General features: G+C 45.8%; 1 protein-coding gene across 3 annotated transcripts in view; it reads left to right on the forward strand.

Annotated features, from left to right (window-relative positions):
• The window catches only part of LOC137434388 (ubiquitin carboxyl-terminal hydrolase 22-like), a 179442-nt gene that overhangs the window by 115381 nt on the left and 45771 nt on the right, over positions 1 to 18290 (forward strand). For all 3 annotated transcript variants that reach the window (XM_078785447.1, XM_068127339.2, XM_078785446.1), the window contains 3 exons: positions 1549 to 1650; positions 16574 to 16743; positions 16989 to 17136. In XM_078785447.1, the coding sequence (XP_078641573.1) occupies positions 1549 to 1650; positions 16574 to 16743; positions 16989 to 17136 (420 nt within the window). The remainder of the gene's footprint in view (positions 1 to 1548; positions 1651 to 16573; positions 16744 to 16988; positions 17137 to 18290) is intronic.

Raw genomic sequence — 18290 nt, forward strand, 5'->3', positions numbered from 1 at the left:
TAATTAAGGTTATTGAGGCTAAAAGGAAAAGTCAAGCCGACATTGCAGGACATTTGGGAGACTCAAACAGTAGGGTGGGAACTGTGTGGGGTGACAGAGCCAAGATGCAGCCATTGGACATGCACATGCATCCGGTCCCTTTAAGCACATTATGAGGCCTTGGTATGGAGGTAAGTGAGAGTAATGCAGAAAGGGGGACGAGTACAAACTATATAGGTGTTGTGAACCAAATGAAGTGGAGGAACAGAAACAGTTTGACAGAGCACTGACTGTGGTAGTAATTGTAGAAGGCACATGGAAGAGAACTGCTTGATGGTGGGCCAAAGGTTGGAGATGACGAGAGAAAGTAGGATTGTTAATTAATCGGATAGCCTTGGCTTGGATGTGATCCAGAAGACCGACAACTGACAGAGGAGTGCTTCCCTTGACGTGGGAGCAGTATTCCGTCACCTGTCTGACTTAGGATTGGTAGAGGGTGAGTTGCTGATGTGAATTGAAATATTTGTGAGCTCTGAACAGGAAAACAAGTTTCTTGTAGTCAGATTTGGCCATATTGAGGAGGTGAGGCTGCAAGGAGAGATTTCTGTAGATTGTGATGCCGAGCATATTATTAGCAGAGGACCGCTGGAGTTGAGATCTTGATATGAGAAGAGGAGCTTTGGCTGTGTTGATCTTGCTGGTTGTGTAAGGATGGTTTTAGTCTTTTAGTTTTGGATTGAATGAAGTGAAGAAAACAAGGTTGCCCAAGCCCCATTGGAGGGTGAAATTGAGATTATTACTGCTGGAGGCAACAGTTGAGAGGTGATCAGCAGTAAGGGGCAGGTAGGAGATGTACTGGGATCTATTACTGGTGTCCAGTGAATATGTCAGCAAAAGAATGGACAGGGTTGTTAGTAGCTTTGAGAAGGGTCATGATGAATAGACTAAAGAGGGAGGGTAAGATGACAGAACCATGAGGGATATCAGAATTTACGAGGTGGGGGTCAGAGCGAGCACCATCAATGCAGGTAGAAATAGATCGCCCAGCGACAAAGCTGGAAAACCAGCTGAGGCTGAATATCATACATTGGGAGCTTTGCCTGGAGCCCTTTGTGTCAGACTCTGTCAAAGGCTTTGCTCATGTCCAGCACTACAAACTCGATTTTCATTGACATGCTCGAGAGCTGAGGACCATCCGTTGGCAACATCGGTGAGTAGGTCACCAATGGACCTGGCTTTTTGGAAGGAAAATCAGTGGTCATTGAAGAGAGAGCAGGATTTGAGATGGATTCGAAGTTATTTACTGATGAGAGACTCCCTGACTTGGGTAGTGTTGGAGGTCAAGACCATTGGATTGGAGGGATCAGACATGTCGCCCTTCCCTGGGACAATGCATACAGGCGTGCTTCCAGGAGGTTTGGGTAAATACTGGTACAATAGGAGAGGTTGAGAAGTTTCGAGAAAATAGGAGCATGTCTCGGAGTGCACTGTTTTTGAGGACATTTGAGGTTTTTCTGTGAGGTTTATTATATGCTGCACTAATCTGAGTTGCGTTTAACGTTGTTGCAGGTTTTGGTGACAAGTACACGAACTGGGAACCTACGCGACGGGAGTTGGAACTTCTCCGGCAAAACCCAAAGCGAAGGAAGATTGCTCCTAACTCTACCATTGGTATTGATTTTCTTCCATTTGCTGAAATCATTTTTTGTGTTCGTTTGGTAGGTAATCTGCTTGATTTGTCTGATGATGGTTTTCCTCATTCAGTTGCCATAAATCACACTGAAAGATTTGTAGATTTGTTATTCACTGAAATAATTTGCATTATTTTGGGCACTGGTAAAAAGCCCGTGAAAATGACGAGTTGCAACAGTTTATTCGACTGTGCCACTTCGTGAGCATGCCAAAGTCGGAAGCCTCGGCCTAGTGTCAGGTGTGCTTATACACTACATGACAAAAAGTATGTGGACACCCGAACATCACACATCTCATTCCAAAATCATGGGCATTGATAGGGTGTTGGTTCCCCCCCCCCCCCCCCCCTTTTGCTGCTATAACAGCCTCCACTCTTCTGGGAAGGCTTTCCACTAAATATTGGAACATTGCTGTGGGGATTTGCTTCCATTCAGCCACAAGAGCATAAGTGAGGTTGGGCACTGATGTTGGGCGATTAGGCCTGGCTCGCAGTCAGCGTTCCAATTCATCCCAAAGGTGTTCGACGGGGTTGAGGTCAGGGCTCTGTGCAGGCCAGTCAAGTGCTTCCACACCGATCTCGATAAACCATTTCTGTATGGACCTCGCTTTGTGCACGGGGGCATTGCCATGCGGAAACAGGAAAGGGCCTTCCCCAAACTGTTGCCACAAAGTTGAAAGCACACAATCGTCTGGAATGTCTTAATGCTGCAGCGTTAAGATTTCCCTTCACTGGAACTAAGGGGCCCAGCCCGAACCATAGAAAACAGCCGCAGACCATTATTCCTCCTCCACCAAACTTTACAGTTGGCATTATGCATTTGGGCAAGTAGCGTTCTCCTGGCATCCGCCAAACCCAGATTCGTCTGTCGGACTGCCAGATGGTGAAGCGTAATTCATCACTCCAGAGAACGCGTTTCCACTGCTCCAGACTCCAATGGTAGTGAGTGCTTTACACCACTCCAGCCGACTCTTGGCATTGCGCATGGTGATCTTAGGCTTGTGTGCGGATGCACAGCCATGGAAATCCATTTCATGAAGCTCCCGACGAACAGTTGTTGTGCTGACGTTGCTTCCAGAGACAGTTTTGAACTCGGCAGTGAGTGTGGCAACTGAGGACAGACAATTTTTACACGCTTCAGCACTCGGCGGTCCCGTTCTGTGAGCTTGTGTGGCCTACCACTTCACGGCTTAGCTGTTGTTGCTCCAAGACGTTTCCACTTCACAAAAACAGCACTTACAGTTGACCGCGTAGCTCTAGCAGGGCAGAAATTTGACGAATTGACTTGTTGGAAAGGTGGCATCCTATGATGGTGCCATGTAGAAAGTCACTGAGCTCTTCAGTATGGCCCCTTTCTACTTCCATTGTTTGTCAATGGAGATTGCATGGCTGTGTGCTTGATTAGATATACCTGTCAGCAATGTGTGTGGCTGAAATACCCGAATCCACTAATTAGAATGGGTGTCCGCATACTTTTGGTCATGTAGTGTATCTTCTTTATTTATTCGACATCACACGGATGTAAATTAACACTCGTTTTACTCTTTGCGTGTTGCATATCAGGTGCAGCAAATTTCACCTCCCTGCACCTTGTATTTATTGGTATTTTTTTAAAACGCTTTTGTACACCGCCCTTGAGGCTCGATTTGCAAGCCACCGTCGACAATTCCAATAGAATAGACATACTTACTCTTTTACAGAAAATGATTTTCGATTTTATCCTCCAATAGACTGTAGTGAACACACATTCGTGTTAAAAGATTGGCCTTTGAAACCGACCCTTACGAAGGGGGAGAGACATCTGCACAAACACACAAACAGGCATTGTGTTTTATATGATAGATAATTTGCACATAATTATTCTACTCCTCTTCTTCCTTTTATAAAGTGTGAGGTCCAATGGTACCAAGCTCCTGCCCTGCCTTGACCACAATACTCCTCCACTCCCCTCTGTCCTCAGCCAACTCTCTCCACTCTCCAACCACCCACACCTTACTTGTATCCCTCTTCACACAATTTTCCGATCTCAACTGCAGCATTTCCCTTTACCTCCTACCTTGTTCCCTCAACCTATCCACTCTCTTTTCCAATCTCTCTTCCCCCATCCGCACCGTGTCCAGCCCATCTCAGCTGTCATTTCACCAATCTCCCGTCAAGCTCATCTACACACAAATCTCCTCCCTCTTCACCCATTCTCCTTCTATCCACCATCTTCACTCCCGCAATCCTCCTGACCCAGTTGTTCTCGCAAACCTTCAGCCTCTGTTGTTGTCTCGCTGTCAGTGCTACCCTCTCCAGACCGTAAAGATATATGCCAGCGTTACACACATCAGAACCTTTCCCTTCAATCTCCTTTTTTTTTTTTTTTTTTTTTTTTTTGCCTACATGGTCAGCGCTTGTGCAAGAGCTGACACATAAAACATATGTATAATAAAGGGAGTAGGAGATGAGGGGGAGAGAGAGGAAAACACAACACCAGTAGAGAACAGGGACATCAGGAGATCTGTGGAAGGGAGAGGGCTGGGGCAGGGTACACAGGATAAACACGATAGACACTATAAGGACTTTTGAAGGAGGTGGATTTGAAAGACGTGGATTTAGGGTGCATTAGCGGGGGTAGAAAAGATCAAGGTTTTGGATGGCGGAAGATAAGAGATGGTGGTGAACAGCTGTTTTGAAGACCTGGAGGCAGGAGTGGGATTGAAGAGATTGTGGGAGTTTGTTCCAGAGGTGGGAAAAAGAGGAATGAAAGAGTGAAGGTGAGCCAGAGAGTCTTGATTTTGGCAGTTTCACCAGAAGAGGTTTGCTGAGAGATCTTGTGCGTCCCACAGGGACATCAGGAGATCTGTGGAAGGGAGAGGATTGGGGCAGGGCACACAGGATAAACGCGATAGACACTACAAGGACTTTCGAAGGAGGTGGATTTGAAGAAGGGAAAAAGAGGAATGAAAGAGTGAAGGTGAGCAGAGAGTCATGATTTTGGCAATTTCACCAGAAGAAGGTTGCTGGGGGATCTTGTGCATCCTGCAGGAATATTTGGGAGACAGCACAGACAGAGCAGGGGGAGCTAGGCTGGAGAGGAGTCGGTAGAAGACAAAGACCACCAACCTGCCTGTGGTGAGAGAGAGAAAGGCCCTCAGAATCAGCTTCATCGTGGGAGATAACAATGATTCTGAATGCTTTGGATTCTACAGTGTGAAGCCTAGCTAGGTGTGACGCAGGTGCACCAGCCCAGAGGGGAGAGCAGTACTCCATCAAGCTACGGATGAAAGCTTTGTATGTGGTGAGGAGCTCAGAGGTGCCAAGGAAGGACTTCGCACGATGGAGGATGCCCAGTCTGTGACTGGCTTTGGAAGCCAGCGAGGAAATGTAGTTTTCCAGGAAAGATCATGGCAGATAGTGAGACCCAAAAGCTTGAGTGACAGAACTTCTTTGAGAGGATGGGTGAGAAAGTAGATGGGAGGGTTTCCAGATGGTCTTTTCTGAGAGACAAAGTGAGAGTGTGAGATTTGTCAGGATTGAAGACATGTTCCATGTGTTTGACCAGTTTGTGATTTTGTCCAGGTCTGCAGAGACTGAAGAGGCTGCAGACTGCCAATCTGAGGTCTGAGGCAGGGAGTGGAATCATCAGCAAAGAGATAGAGAGGATTTTCCATCGACTCGGAGAGATCATTAATGAAGACCAGAAAAAGCACAGGGCCCAGAACACTGCCTTGAGAAGCTCCAGCCTGGACAGGAAGAGGAGATGAGAGAATTCCATTTAGAGCCACACCTTGACTACGACCAGAGAGGAAGTCCGCAAGCCAAGCATGGAGATTTCCATGGATACCATAGGAGGAGAGTTGGGTGAGCAGGGTGGGTGCCAGACCGAGATATGTCAAGGGAGACGGCTGTGATGTCCTGTTTGGCGTTGAGGATCTCCATCCATTGTTGAGACAGCAGAAGCAGCATGCCCAGAGTAGAGTGACCAGGTCTGAATCCAAATTGATGATCAGAGATCAAGCCATTGGAGAAGAGGAAGGATTTAATATCAGAAGCGATGATGGATTCCAAAACCTTGCTAATTATTGGGAGCAGGCTGATTGGTCTGTCGTTGCAAGGATCTGTTTTTGCTCCTTTTTGTGTAAAGCGGTAACGGTGGCTGATTTCCAAGCAGATGGCAGATGACCTTGAGCCAAAGAGAGGGTGAAGAGAACAGAGAAAGGGTGATATAGAGCAGCAGAGCAGGATTTTAGGACCTGTGGGCTGATGCCGTCTGGTCCAGTTGCAGAATCAGAGTCGAGGTTTGACTTAAACTTCCCTTCCTTGTCAGGAGAGAAGGACACAGTGTCCAGGAGCAGCTGGGTACGACTGGCTATGGTGGGTACAGTGAGAGTCAGGTTTGGGACACATGATTTTGAGGCAAACACAGAGTTGAGGCATTCAGATTTTTCATGGGCAGTGTCAGCCCCAGTACTTCCTGCATCTCCCACCCACTCTCCACCACAACAATCAGATCGTCCACATACAACATCCTCCCCAGAATACCTTTCATGTTCACCTTCCTTCATACCAGCTCCATCATCCATGATAAACATGAGTGGGCGAGAGCGCTTCCCTGCCTCAAACCGATGTTCACACTGAACTCATCCAACATCCCAGGGCCAACCAAAATTCTTCCCTTCTTTCCCTTGTACAATCTCTTCCACCAATCTAACTTCTGCTTCTGGCACACCCATCCACCGCAGTGTCGCCATCACCATATCTCTCGGGACAGTGTCGTAGGGTTTCTCCAGATCCACAAATCCCAATGCCATTTGACATTGCACCTCCAACCTCTTCTCCACCAGCTGTCTCAGCATGAACATACCATCTGTGATTCCCCTAGTCTTTCTAAACCACTGCTGCTCTTCTCCGATCTACATTTCGTAATTTGTCCTTGCCCTGTACTTCCCCGGATCTTGAGCATTCCCCGTCCCCTTCCATATCGACACAATTAACCTTGTGCTCCAATCATGGTACCATTCATGGTATAATAATCCTGCTGCAAGTCATGTGGGATAGACTGCTCACATTTTAGCTATTTCACCTTATGTGTCTAGGTGATCATCTTTACTTGACCACAGCACATATAGGAGTTGAGGCATCAACTGACATGTTGCAATCCTCTAGTTTAGCTTGGATCGAAAATAATTGTGCTTTCCCCTCGCGACCTCAATCGATTGTTGCAAACGCGTAAAGGTCAAAGGTACTTCGTCACATTTAGATCGGTAAAAGTTCAGGACGCCTTCCCCCTCTCCCTCTCTTTCTTTGAAAAGACTCGTCAATTTGTCGACTTCAGTATCAGTATATACCGTATGTGATGTGAAGGTCAATGATGCAGAACACTGAAGGTCAAGTGACCGAATAGTAATCCAAATCATCCAAATTCATGAAGGTTGCATTTTCGAGGCAGTACGGGGGCATGCACTTCTAAAGTTCCTTATGACATGGGTAAAGCAATGTTTCTGGAGCCGTTCGTTGTCCATGGGATTCAAATAGACACGTTTGGTTTAAACGAGACCTCGGAACAGGTATTTTGAAATTCAATGCTTCGTACAACACATGCGTTACCAATTGGCTCATCGATTGCTTCCTGTTGCTTCCCTGAAGGTTTTCCTGATTAATTTAAAGAGACTGACAGAAATATGTACTATTACTCATTACCTGTTTAATATTTCTGAAAGTTTGTTCGAGAAGCAATTTAGTTCATTCTAATGATTTATTCTTCGGAACTGGTATCCCATTCGATGCCAGGCATGTGTTTCACTTCCTTCTTTGTCGTGCACAATAAAACACAAACAACTCCTGCTTCAAAAAAATACAAGGAAGCAAACAAGTTAGTGATGCCGATTTTAATCAGAATCACACTGCGTTCATCAGTACATATGAGCATTGCTTCAGGATATTGTGTGTGTGTGTGTGTGTGTGTGTGTGTGTGTGTGTGTGTGTGTGTGTGTGTGTGTGTGTGTGTGTGTGTGTGTGTGTGTGTGTGTGTGTGTGTGTGTGTGTTCACGTGGGTCTCACACATGTTCTGAGCTCCAACTGCTATGGATTTGGGTCCCTCTGACCTTATTAGGTTGTCTCTCTTGGAGACCATTGTCAGACCTACTTGCTCCAGGTTTGAGATCCATCCAGGGGACAAAGCGCTGCCTTAGTTGATGCGGATAATAGGGCTTAGGTCAGCACACCTCGGTGGTTGGATATGCTTAGCTCTGCAGGAGCCAGGTTGACATCGTAGGGGGGTACGTCTCACAAATAGACTGTTCATTTGTTTCATCTGTGGCCGTGGCGATCCTTCTTTGTCTTTCACCCAGAACACCATGCTTGATGGCCTTTGCTTTCGAAAGATAGTTGTCAATATTAGGCATTGGTGAATTATATACTTACAATTGAAAGTACGTCTTCAGAATATCTATATTATAAAAGGAGCCGTGTCTGTATGTCTGTCTGTCTGTCTGTTTGTTTGTCTATTTGTTTGTTTGTCATGTTATAACTTGAGAACGGATTTCAATAAATCCAACGGTGGATACAGGTAACTCCCTTTCGCGTTTGTGATCCAAAATTTTTTTAATTAATTTTTTTTATGTGTACATGGGACACGCGTTTCAAAACTGCAAATGCCAACACGTGCAGTTGGTTATCCCTACACGGAGAGCAAGATCTCCCAGAAATCCTTTTTTTTTTCTTCCCCCATAGATTAGCCATCGCAGCAAAGATTGACATTTCCGTCAGCGAAGCGATTGTCTTATATTCTAGTATATTTTAAACGGTGAAGCCGCTTCAACATTTGGCTACGCCCGTCCGTCAAAATAAACAAGAACCTTTCAAACCCACCGTATTTAGTTCTAAAGGGTAATTATTTCGGGTAATTCCACAGGGTAATTCCAAAGGGTAATTCTACAGGGTAATTCTACAGGGTAATTCCACAGGGTAATTCTACAGGGTAATTCCACAGGGTGATTCTACAGGGTAATCCACAGGGTAATTCTAAAGGGTAATTCTACAGGGTAATTCCACAGGGTGATTCCACAGGGTGATTCCACAGGGTAATTCCACAGGGTAATTCCACAGGGTGATTCCACAGGGTAATTCCACAGGGTAATTCCACAGGGTGATTCCACAGGGTAATTCTACAGGGTAATTCTACAGGGTAATTCTACAGGGTAATTCCACAGGGTAATTCTACAGGGTAATTCTACAGGGTAATTCCACAGGGTAATTCTACAGGGTGATTCTACAGGGTGATTCCACAGGGTGATTCCACAGGGTAATTCCACAGGGTGATTCCACAGGGTAATTCCACAGGGTAATTCCACAGGGTGATTCCACAGGGTAATTCTACAGGGTAATTCTACAGGGTAATTCTACAGGGTAATTCTACAGGGTAATTCCACAGGGTAATTCTACAGGATAATTCCACAGGGTAATTCCACAGGGTGATTCTACAGGGTGATTCCACAGGGTGATTCCACAGGGTAATTCCACAGGGTGATTCCACAGGGTAATTCCACAGGGTAATTCCACAGGGTGATTCCACAGGGTAATTCTACAGGGTAATTCTACAGGGTAATTCTACAGGGTAATTCTACAGGGTAATTCCACAGGGTAATTCTACAGGGTGATTCTACAGGGTGATTCTACAGGGTAATTCCACAGGGTAATTCCACAGGGTGATTCTACAGGGTAATTCTACAGGGTAATTCCACAGGGTAATTCTACAGGGTAATTCTACAGGGTAATTCTACAGGGTAATTCTACAGGGTAATTCCACGGGGTAATTCTACAGGGTAATTCCACGGGGTAATTCCACAGGGTAATTCTACAGGGTAATTCTACAGGGTAATTCTACAGGGTAATTCTACAGGGTAATTCCACGGGGTAATTCTAAGGGGTAATTCTAAAGGGTAATTCTACTGGGTAATTCCAAAGGTTAATTCTACAGGGTAATTTTAAGGGGTAATTCTAAAGGGTAATTCTACAGGGTAATTCTACAGGGTAATTTTAAGGGGTAATTCTACAGGGTAATTTTAAGGGGTAATTCTAAAGGGTAATTCTAAAGGGTAATTCTAAAGGGTAATTCTACAGGGTAATTATAAAGGGTAATTATAAAGGGTAATTCTATAGGGTAATTCTATAGGGTAATTCTACAGGGTAATTATAAAGGGTAATTCTATAGGGTAATTCTAAAGGGTAATTCTACAGTGTAATTCTACAGGGTAATTCTACAGTGTAATTCTACAGGGTAATTCTACAGGGTAATTCTATAGGGTAATTCTACAGGGTAATCCTAAAGGGTTTTGTTTGTTTCTTGGTTTTTCCTCTTTCATATACAGAATGCCAAGTTGATCCGCTGCATTTGGACACACGGGTGCAATTTTTTTGATGACATTTGATGTCGTCAAGGTTTTGTTTGTGCATTAAGAAAAAAAAAACAACAACTTTGCAGCACACCAAACTCTATGCCAAATAATGTGTTGACTTATAAACAGCAGTTTTTAATTTTTAGAATTGTTGTTTTTGAAGAAGATTGATTGCTCACTCCTCCAATACTCTATTGTTCCGGCATTACCAATAATGTATTCCTCACCACCACTGGCAAAGCAGTGGCTTTGGCAATCATTAAGGAAAATTTTCTTTTGTTCAGGCCCAACAATGATTGATGCAACTTCTGGGCATTTATCATTGGGGGATGGGGGGGGGTGAGATGGCATAATGCGGATCATGTCTGCAAGATGATCAAGTTGTATTTGGTTGTCTTTTGTTTTAATAACAATAGTGCAGTTAAAGGCCTTTAGCCTATCGTGCGTGTGCCAAATCTGAAATCCGGAAATCTCTTCTACCACAGACATTGCTAATTACACAGCTAGACACAACCAAAAGCAAGGAACCACATGTGGGGAAAATAAATAAATAACATAAATAGCGACGGCAGTCACATTTCATGTTGTCTTGCCGACTATTTTCAACAGATGCGGTGTGAGCTTTAACATGCGCAACTCTGGACGGGGCAGCTGAGTTGACATCCCTGCCGAAAGATGGTGAATGTTGAGGTTCAGCACCCTGCTTGCACCCCATCACAATGGCACTTTTAGTTAACATCTGTGAGTGGTAATATCTCAGTTGGTCATGTGCAAGCTTATAAGCTGTCCAGGACTGGGTTTGATCCCTGGTGAAGAGGAATCGATTTGACCACCATCTGGTGCATCGCCAAAAGGGGGCGCTGCATTGTGGATTATGTTGTCCTTTGGAGGAAATGCGCACGGTCAAGCTTTCATGGAATCTTACAAGTTTTTCCTTTAGTACTGCGACCAATTTACAAATTTCCTTCATTTGTATGACCAAAAGGAGGGAACTGGAGGAGGAAAGCCGGTCTCTGTCTTCTCCCACCCCTTTTTTTTTTCTTTTTTTCTTTTTGTATACTGAATCGAGGCTCGTGAAAGAGCTAACATTTACTTCACAAACAAATCAACCAGACAAACAAAATACCCAAAAAGAGGGAGCGGAAGACAAGATGGGGAGAAGGGGAAGCACACAAACACAACATCCGAAAGCAGGGAGATGTGTGGAAGGGAGAGGGCCCGGGGGGAGGAGGCATGGGCAGGGGGGGGGGAGGGGGGGAGGGGGGGAGGGAGAAGTATAAAACACAAGGACACCAAGGACTTCCTGGACAGAAGTTGGTATTTCAAAAAAGTGGAATTGGGGTGAAATTAGCGGGGGTAGAAAAGATCAAGGTTTTGGATGGGGGAAGATAAGAGATGGTGGTGAACACCTGTTTTAAAGACTTGGAGGGTGGAGTGGGATTGAAGAGAGTGAGGGAGTTTGTTCCAGAGGCAGGAGAAAAGAGGAATGAAGGAGTGAAGGTGAGCAGAGAGTCTTGATTTTGGCAGTTTAACCATAAGAGGGTTGCAGGCAGATCTTGTGGGACCTGTAGGAATATTTGCGGGACAGAGCCCAGAGAGAGCTGGGGGGGCAAGGCCAAAGAGGAGTCGATAGAAGACGGAAAGACCACCAACCTGCCTGCGGTGAGTGAGAGGCCCTTGGAGTTAGCTTCATCGCGGGAGATTCCAATGATTCTGAATGCTTTGGTTTCAACAGCGTGAAGGCGAGCTAGGTGTGAGGCAGGAGCACCAGCCCAGAGGGGAGAGCAGTATTCCATTGAGCTGCGGATGAAAGCCTTGTATGTGTTGAGGAGCTCAGGTGTGCCAAGGAAGGACTTCGCACGACGGAGGATGCCCAGTCGGGGACTGGCTTTGGAGGCCAGATTTGAAATGTGGTTTTCCCAGGAAAGATCATGGCAGATAGTGAGACCCAAAAGCTTGAGTGACAGAACTTCTTGGAGAGGATTATTCAGAAAGTGGATGGGAGGGTTGTCCAGTTAGTCTTTTCGGAGAGACATCGTAAGAGTGTGAGATTTGTCAGGATTGAAAGACATGTTCCCCTTGTTTGCCCAGTCTGTGATTTTGTCAAGGTCTGCAGAGAGTGAGGAGGCTGCAGACTGCCGATCTGAGGGATGAAGAATGGAGCGACAGAGAGTAGAGTCGTCAGCAAAGAGATAGAGAGGATTTTCAAGAGAGTCAGAGAGATCATTGATGAAGACCAGAAAAAGCACAGGGCCTAGAACACTGCCTTGGGGAACTCCAGCCTGAACAGGAAGAGGAGATGAGAGAAACCCATTCAGGGCCACACGTTGACTACGACTAGAGAGGAAGTCCGCCAACCATGCGTGGAGATTTCCATGGATACCAAAAGAGGAGAGTTTGGTGAGCAGAGCGGGGTGCCAGACCGTATCGAAGGCACGTGATATGTCAAGGGAGACTGCTCTAATTTCCTGTTTGGCATTGAGGACCTCCATCCATTGTTGAGAAAGCAGAAGCAGCATGTCCAGAGTGGAGTGTCCAGGTCTGAAACCAAATTGATGATCAGAGATCAAGCCATTGGAGAAGAGGAAAGATTTCATATCTGAAGCAATGATGGATTCCATGACTTTGCTGATAATTGGGAGAAGGCTGATTGGTCTGTAGTTGCTGGGATCTGTTTTTGCACCTTTTTGTGCAAAGCGGTGATGTTGGCAGATTTCCAAGCAGATGGAAGATGACCTTGAGCAAAAGAGAGGGTGAAGAGAACAGAGAGAGGGAGTGAAAGAGCGGAAGAACATGATTTTAGGACCCGTGGGCTGATGCCGTCAGGTCCAGTTGCAGAATCAGAGTCGAGGGTTGACAGAAACTTTTCCACCTTGTCAGGAAGAAAGGACACAGAGTCCAGGAGCAGCTGGGTACGACTGGGTATGGTGGGTACCGAGAGGGATGGGTTTGGGACACAAGATTTAGAGGCAAACACAGAGTTGAGGCATTCAGCTTTTTCACGTGCGGAGTCAGCCGTGTGGCGGCTGTGGCCATTTGAGGTGAGGGAGGGGATGGAGGGGGAATAAACACCAGAAACAGATTTGACCAGACGCCACCAGGATTTGGACGAGGGAGACAGATAAGAGAGTTCGGTCCTGAGAATGGAGAGATATTGTTTCCTGGCTCTCCTGAGGGTGGACACACACTTGTTTCGGGCTTTGTGAAAGGAAATGAGATTTCCTTCCGTTGGATTTGCTTTCCAGGAGACGAAAGCAAGTTGTTTCTGGGCAATAGCCTCACCACAAGATTCCGTGTACCATGGACGGGAGGAAGGGTATGACAACTGAAGACGAGATGGGATAAATCTGTGCATGAGAGAGAGCAATTTACTTTGGAAGAATTCCCAGGATGAGTTGATGTCAGAGGCAGTAGAGATGGGAGACCAGTCCAGATGATTGTTGGCTGCTTGAAGACCGTGCCAGTTGGCCTGAGTGAAATGCCAGACTCGTCGACGCTGAGGAGGCTCTCTGAGAATGGTCAGAGAGATGTCCACTTTAACAAGCACATGATCAGAAGAGCCGATTGGAGCAGAAGAAGAGCAGCAGACATTTTCAGGGAAGTTAGTCATAACCAAGTCCAGAAGAGAAGATGCTCCGTTGACTGAGATCCGGGTTGGGAAAGTGACAGATTGTGTCAGTCCCAGTGAGTCACAGAAGTCCTTTGCTGAAGAGCCATGGCTGGTGAGAGAGGTACTGAAGAGCCATGGCTGGTGAGAGGTGAGAGAGGCCAACTGGCATGGTGACATTTGAAATCACCACATATGAGGAAGAGAGAGTTGGGATGGGTAGATAGAAGTTGGTCCATATTATCAGACAGCGAGATGTAGATGGAGTCATCACTGTTTGGTGGACGGTACAACACACATATGAACAAAAGGTGGGAGCGAAGGGGAAGCCGTAACCAAAGGTATTCCTGGGGGTGAGGTGGAGAGAGGGCAGTGCAGGGCGAGTGAGGAAGAGAGTTTTTTTTATAAAGATAGCAACCCCACCTCCAGGACGAGGCTCAGGTCTATCATACCGGAGGAGGGAGTAACCTGGGAGAGATACCAAGGAATCAGAGACATCATGAAGGAGGAAAGTTTTGTTAAGCAGATCACGTCTGGTTTGTCAGAAGCAACCTGTATGGAGAGATCAGTTAAGTTTGAGCGAAGGCCCCGGATGTTTGAGGTCCATACTGTTAAGGAAGAGGAAGGGGGAGCATCGGATACAGAACAGGGGGGGGGGGGGAGCGGTAGGGTAAGATGTGGAAGAGGAGGAAGAGGTAGGGAGAGCTGTTGAAGGTGTGTCAGAGATTACAGAATAGCTTGGAGAAAGGGAAGAATGGGGCGGACAAGAGGTTTGATGGTGATTGGGTGAGGCGCAGTGAGGTGTTATTTGAGGAGGGGGAAGAGTGAGGCAGAAGGTTGAGGGAGAAGAAGGTGAAAGTTGGAAGGGGGAAGAAGCGGGGAGGACGCTTTGAGGAGGAGGGGTGAGAGGGGAGTCTAGGAGGGGAGGAGTGAGGGAGAGTCTCGGAGTGGAGGGGTGTGGGGGGAGTTTAGGAGGGAAGGGGCAGGGGGGGAGATTTGAAAGGGATGGGTGATGGGGAAGATTTGGGGGGGGAGGGGCAAGGGGGAAGATTTGAAAGAGATGGGTGATGGGGAAGATTTGGAGGGAAGGGGTGAGATTGGATTTTGAAAAGTGTATGATTAATGGGAAACGAACATTTATTGCAAAATGAGTTTCTTGAGACATTCGAGTCAAAAATACATTTGAGGACGCTGAAGGATGGGTGGAGTTCTGGAGAGTTTAGGGAATGAATGAAAGATGCACTGTAAGAGATGGAATTTTTTTTTGGAATGAATAGATTTGGTGAGCAAGTCGAAAGCATTATTTTATAGAAGAAGAAGAAAAAGGTGTTATAGAATATGACAAACTAAAAGTTCTTCAGGGGACAGATGAAACATTTTTTTAACAATGTGATCACGTGATCACGAACAACGTGGTCGAAGAACGAACGAACAAATAAGAACGAACAAGCGGATAAGAACAGGGAAGGGAAAAAAAAAAATATTTTTTTTTTTTGAGATTTTAAAACAAGGAAGTATGGGGTGAAAAGACCGTGAAAAACAGAGGCCGAAAGTAATTGCAGCGCGATCGAAGAACCGCTGAGACAAAAACAAAAGCCTCAAGCCAAGGGCTGACACGGTAGCCTACTAGTACGACACTAGGCCTCAGAATACACGATACGAAAAAACCGACGATTCTGTACACAGGTATGAAAAACCAACACCGAGAAACCTATTAAAGTCACCCCAATAGGTACATACACCGAAAGAAAGATACAGATTCGACAAAAACACAATTGTGAAAAATTACTTAACTTCGAAAGCGTGCGCGCGGGGACAGCTTTGAAGAGACGTGACGACCAATCTTGCGCATGCGCATGCCCTTTCACATCGCTATCAGGTCAGTGGTCTCTCTGTCTTCTCCCACCTCTTTTCTGGTCATACGCCCTCTGTTCCCACCCAATCCCTCCACCCCCAGAGGTTTCTACATGGTGCACATGGTCTGCCAGCAGCCCCCTTCTTGTGAAAGTCCCAATACCCAGAATCACTACACCTACACTCATTTGTTCCTCTTTTTTCCCACCTGTGGAACCAACTTACACATGATTCTCTTCAATCTCTTTCCTCCCTCTAGGTCTTCAAGACAACTTTTCACCACCATCTCAGATCATCCCCCATCCAAATCCATGATCCTTTCTACCTCAATCAACCCTCACCTAAGCTCATCTCCTTCCAAGTTTCCAGTTTTTCCTTCCTCGAGTGTGCTTCTACATTCATCTTGTCCATCCCATGCGTCCTCCCCTAACCCTCATCCTTCCCCACATCCCTCATTTCCCCGGGTCTCCCTGGATTTTGTCCCTCAACCTCTCTTTCTACTGTTCCATTTGTTCTGTTATGTCCACATCCGTTATATGTTCCAACTCCTCCACGAACCTCAACTTTTATACATAAAAAGAAAAGAACAAAGTGGACGTAGCCAGGAGCCCTGATTGTCTCTTCTCTGGTACTTGTTCTAACGCACTGGCTCTTTCTGATGTCTTATTCCCTGAAGCTGGTTGGATCTGTAATGCTTAACTACTAACCAGGCCAAAATGATTTTCTATAAGAATTGCCTTTTCCTTTGTGGGACCTGTGCTAGCAGCTTGTAAATATTGCAAATATAATCAGTCTAAGACACTTTTTATGCATACCTTTGTTTGTTCATATGATGTGAAACAAGATGGGTATGAGATATGGATGGGTTTCTTGGATATGTTTAGGCACAGGGGGTAATACAGTGAGAGAGGAGACGAACGGAAAGAGCAACAAAGTCAGGAAGGGCATGAGAGAGTGAGAGTAGTTGGAAGAGAAGATCACGTTCTTTCGCTTTTGAATCCGGAATTCCCTCGCCTCATTGCTGCTTCTTCCTGCCCTTCGATTTATTTGTCTACCAATCAGGTCTCAGAGGCCTCGTGAACCTGGGAAATACTTGCTTCATGAACTGCATCGTGCAGGCGCTCACCCACACCCCATTACTCCGGGATTTCTTCCTGTCTGACCGGCACCGCTGCGCCATGGAAAGCCCTGACTCGTGCCTCGTCTGCGAGATGTCACGACTATTCCAGGAGGTGTGAGGCTTTCCTATATTAACCCTTAAATAGAGAATTGTTTTGTGTTTTTGGGTGTTGATTGATCGTCATGCTAATGGGGAGACGTTTCGTTTTAATTGTGCATGGGTTGGCTTTTGGGTTGACGAAATCGTTACATGTTGCTAGGTAACTGGTAAACTTGCATCTCACCAGTCCCCTTCACCTCCCCTCCTCCCTCCATCTTCCCGTTTAATTTTCTTACCCTTTGAATCTACTCCTTGCAGTTTTATTCCGGTTTCCGCTCACCCCACATACCCTACCGGCTTTTACACCTCGTGTGGACACATGCAAGGCACCTTGCTGGCTACGAGCAGCAGGATGCACACGAGTTCCTCATTGCCGCACTCGATGTTCTCCACCGGCACTGCAAGGGTGAAATCAGCATCTCTGCACTTTAGGCTGCACCAGCATGTCTTTCTCGACCCCTTCCGCCTCACGTATCCATCTTGGTGGTGCACTCGTTTACATTACTCACCACGATTATCGTGTTTTTTGTTGTCCAAGTTACTATCTCATACATTGTCAGAAGCGTTTATGAGTTGGTAGCATTTTAGAAAACTTTTATGAAGTATGTCAAGAATATTTTTGAACATTAATTGTTTTAAAGAATTTTGCTTGCCTGGGAAACGGCTGACAGTTGGAATCTTTAATTTAAGCATCATGTGAAGCAACACACGTAATATAACCCTTTGTTTCCTGCACTACTGGGAATGACACTATAAAGTTATCTTACAGAATCTTAATTGGAGAACTTTGAATGACTTTTTTTTTTTTTAAATACATGGCCCAGGGTCGTGGAAGAACTAGGACACAGAACAGATCAGGACACAACATAAGAAAGGGGAAGCTACAATGGCTGGGTGGAAGGAGAAGGTAGATGGAGATGGACAATCAAGGGATGCAGTTAACGATGAGGGTCAGGTTAGAACACAAGGTGTGGCCAAGATGGATACAGAAGCAACATTTTGGGAGTTGTGGGTGTGGTTTCACAGGTGTAGAAAAGATCAATGCTTTGGATGGGGATGACCTGAGATGGTGGTGAACAACTGCCTTGAAGACTGGCTTCATTATTATGTCAAATTATATCATCATTTTTATGTCAAAGCTTTTCACCTTGTTTTCAGACCAAGGCAAAAGGGGACAAAGATCCTGACACATCAGGCGAATGTGGATGATTGAGAGCTGTAATCCGATGTGTTGTGGAAAAGTGTAGCCTCGACATGGAGATAGCACCGTCTCGGCACCTGAGCTCGGCCATCGCATAGCATTCTCTCTCGGAGTGCTAACTGGCAGTGTAACTCCCTGAGATGAATTCCTCGTGCATCACACCCCATTAGTCAAGAATCGATATGATCGCCCTATATATGTGTAGTATTCCCCTTTTTGTTACCTCTGCCACCGAAGGTTTTGTTTTCACCCTGGACTATTAGTCTGTGAACAGGATATCTCAAAAAGTTGTGGATGGATTCGGACGAAACTTGGTGGAGAAGAACGAAATTATTAGATTTTGGTGAAGATCCGGATCC

This window comes from Myxine glutinosa, chromosome 10 (assembly GCF_964187855.1).
Source record: "Myxine glutinosa chromosome 10, kmMyxGlut1.1, whole genome shotgun sequence".
Classification (NCBI taxonomy): Eukaryota; Metazoa; Chordata; class Myxini; order Myxiniformes; family Myxinidae; genus Myxine; species Myxine glutinosa.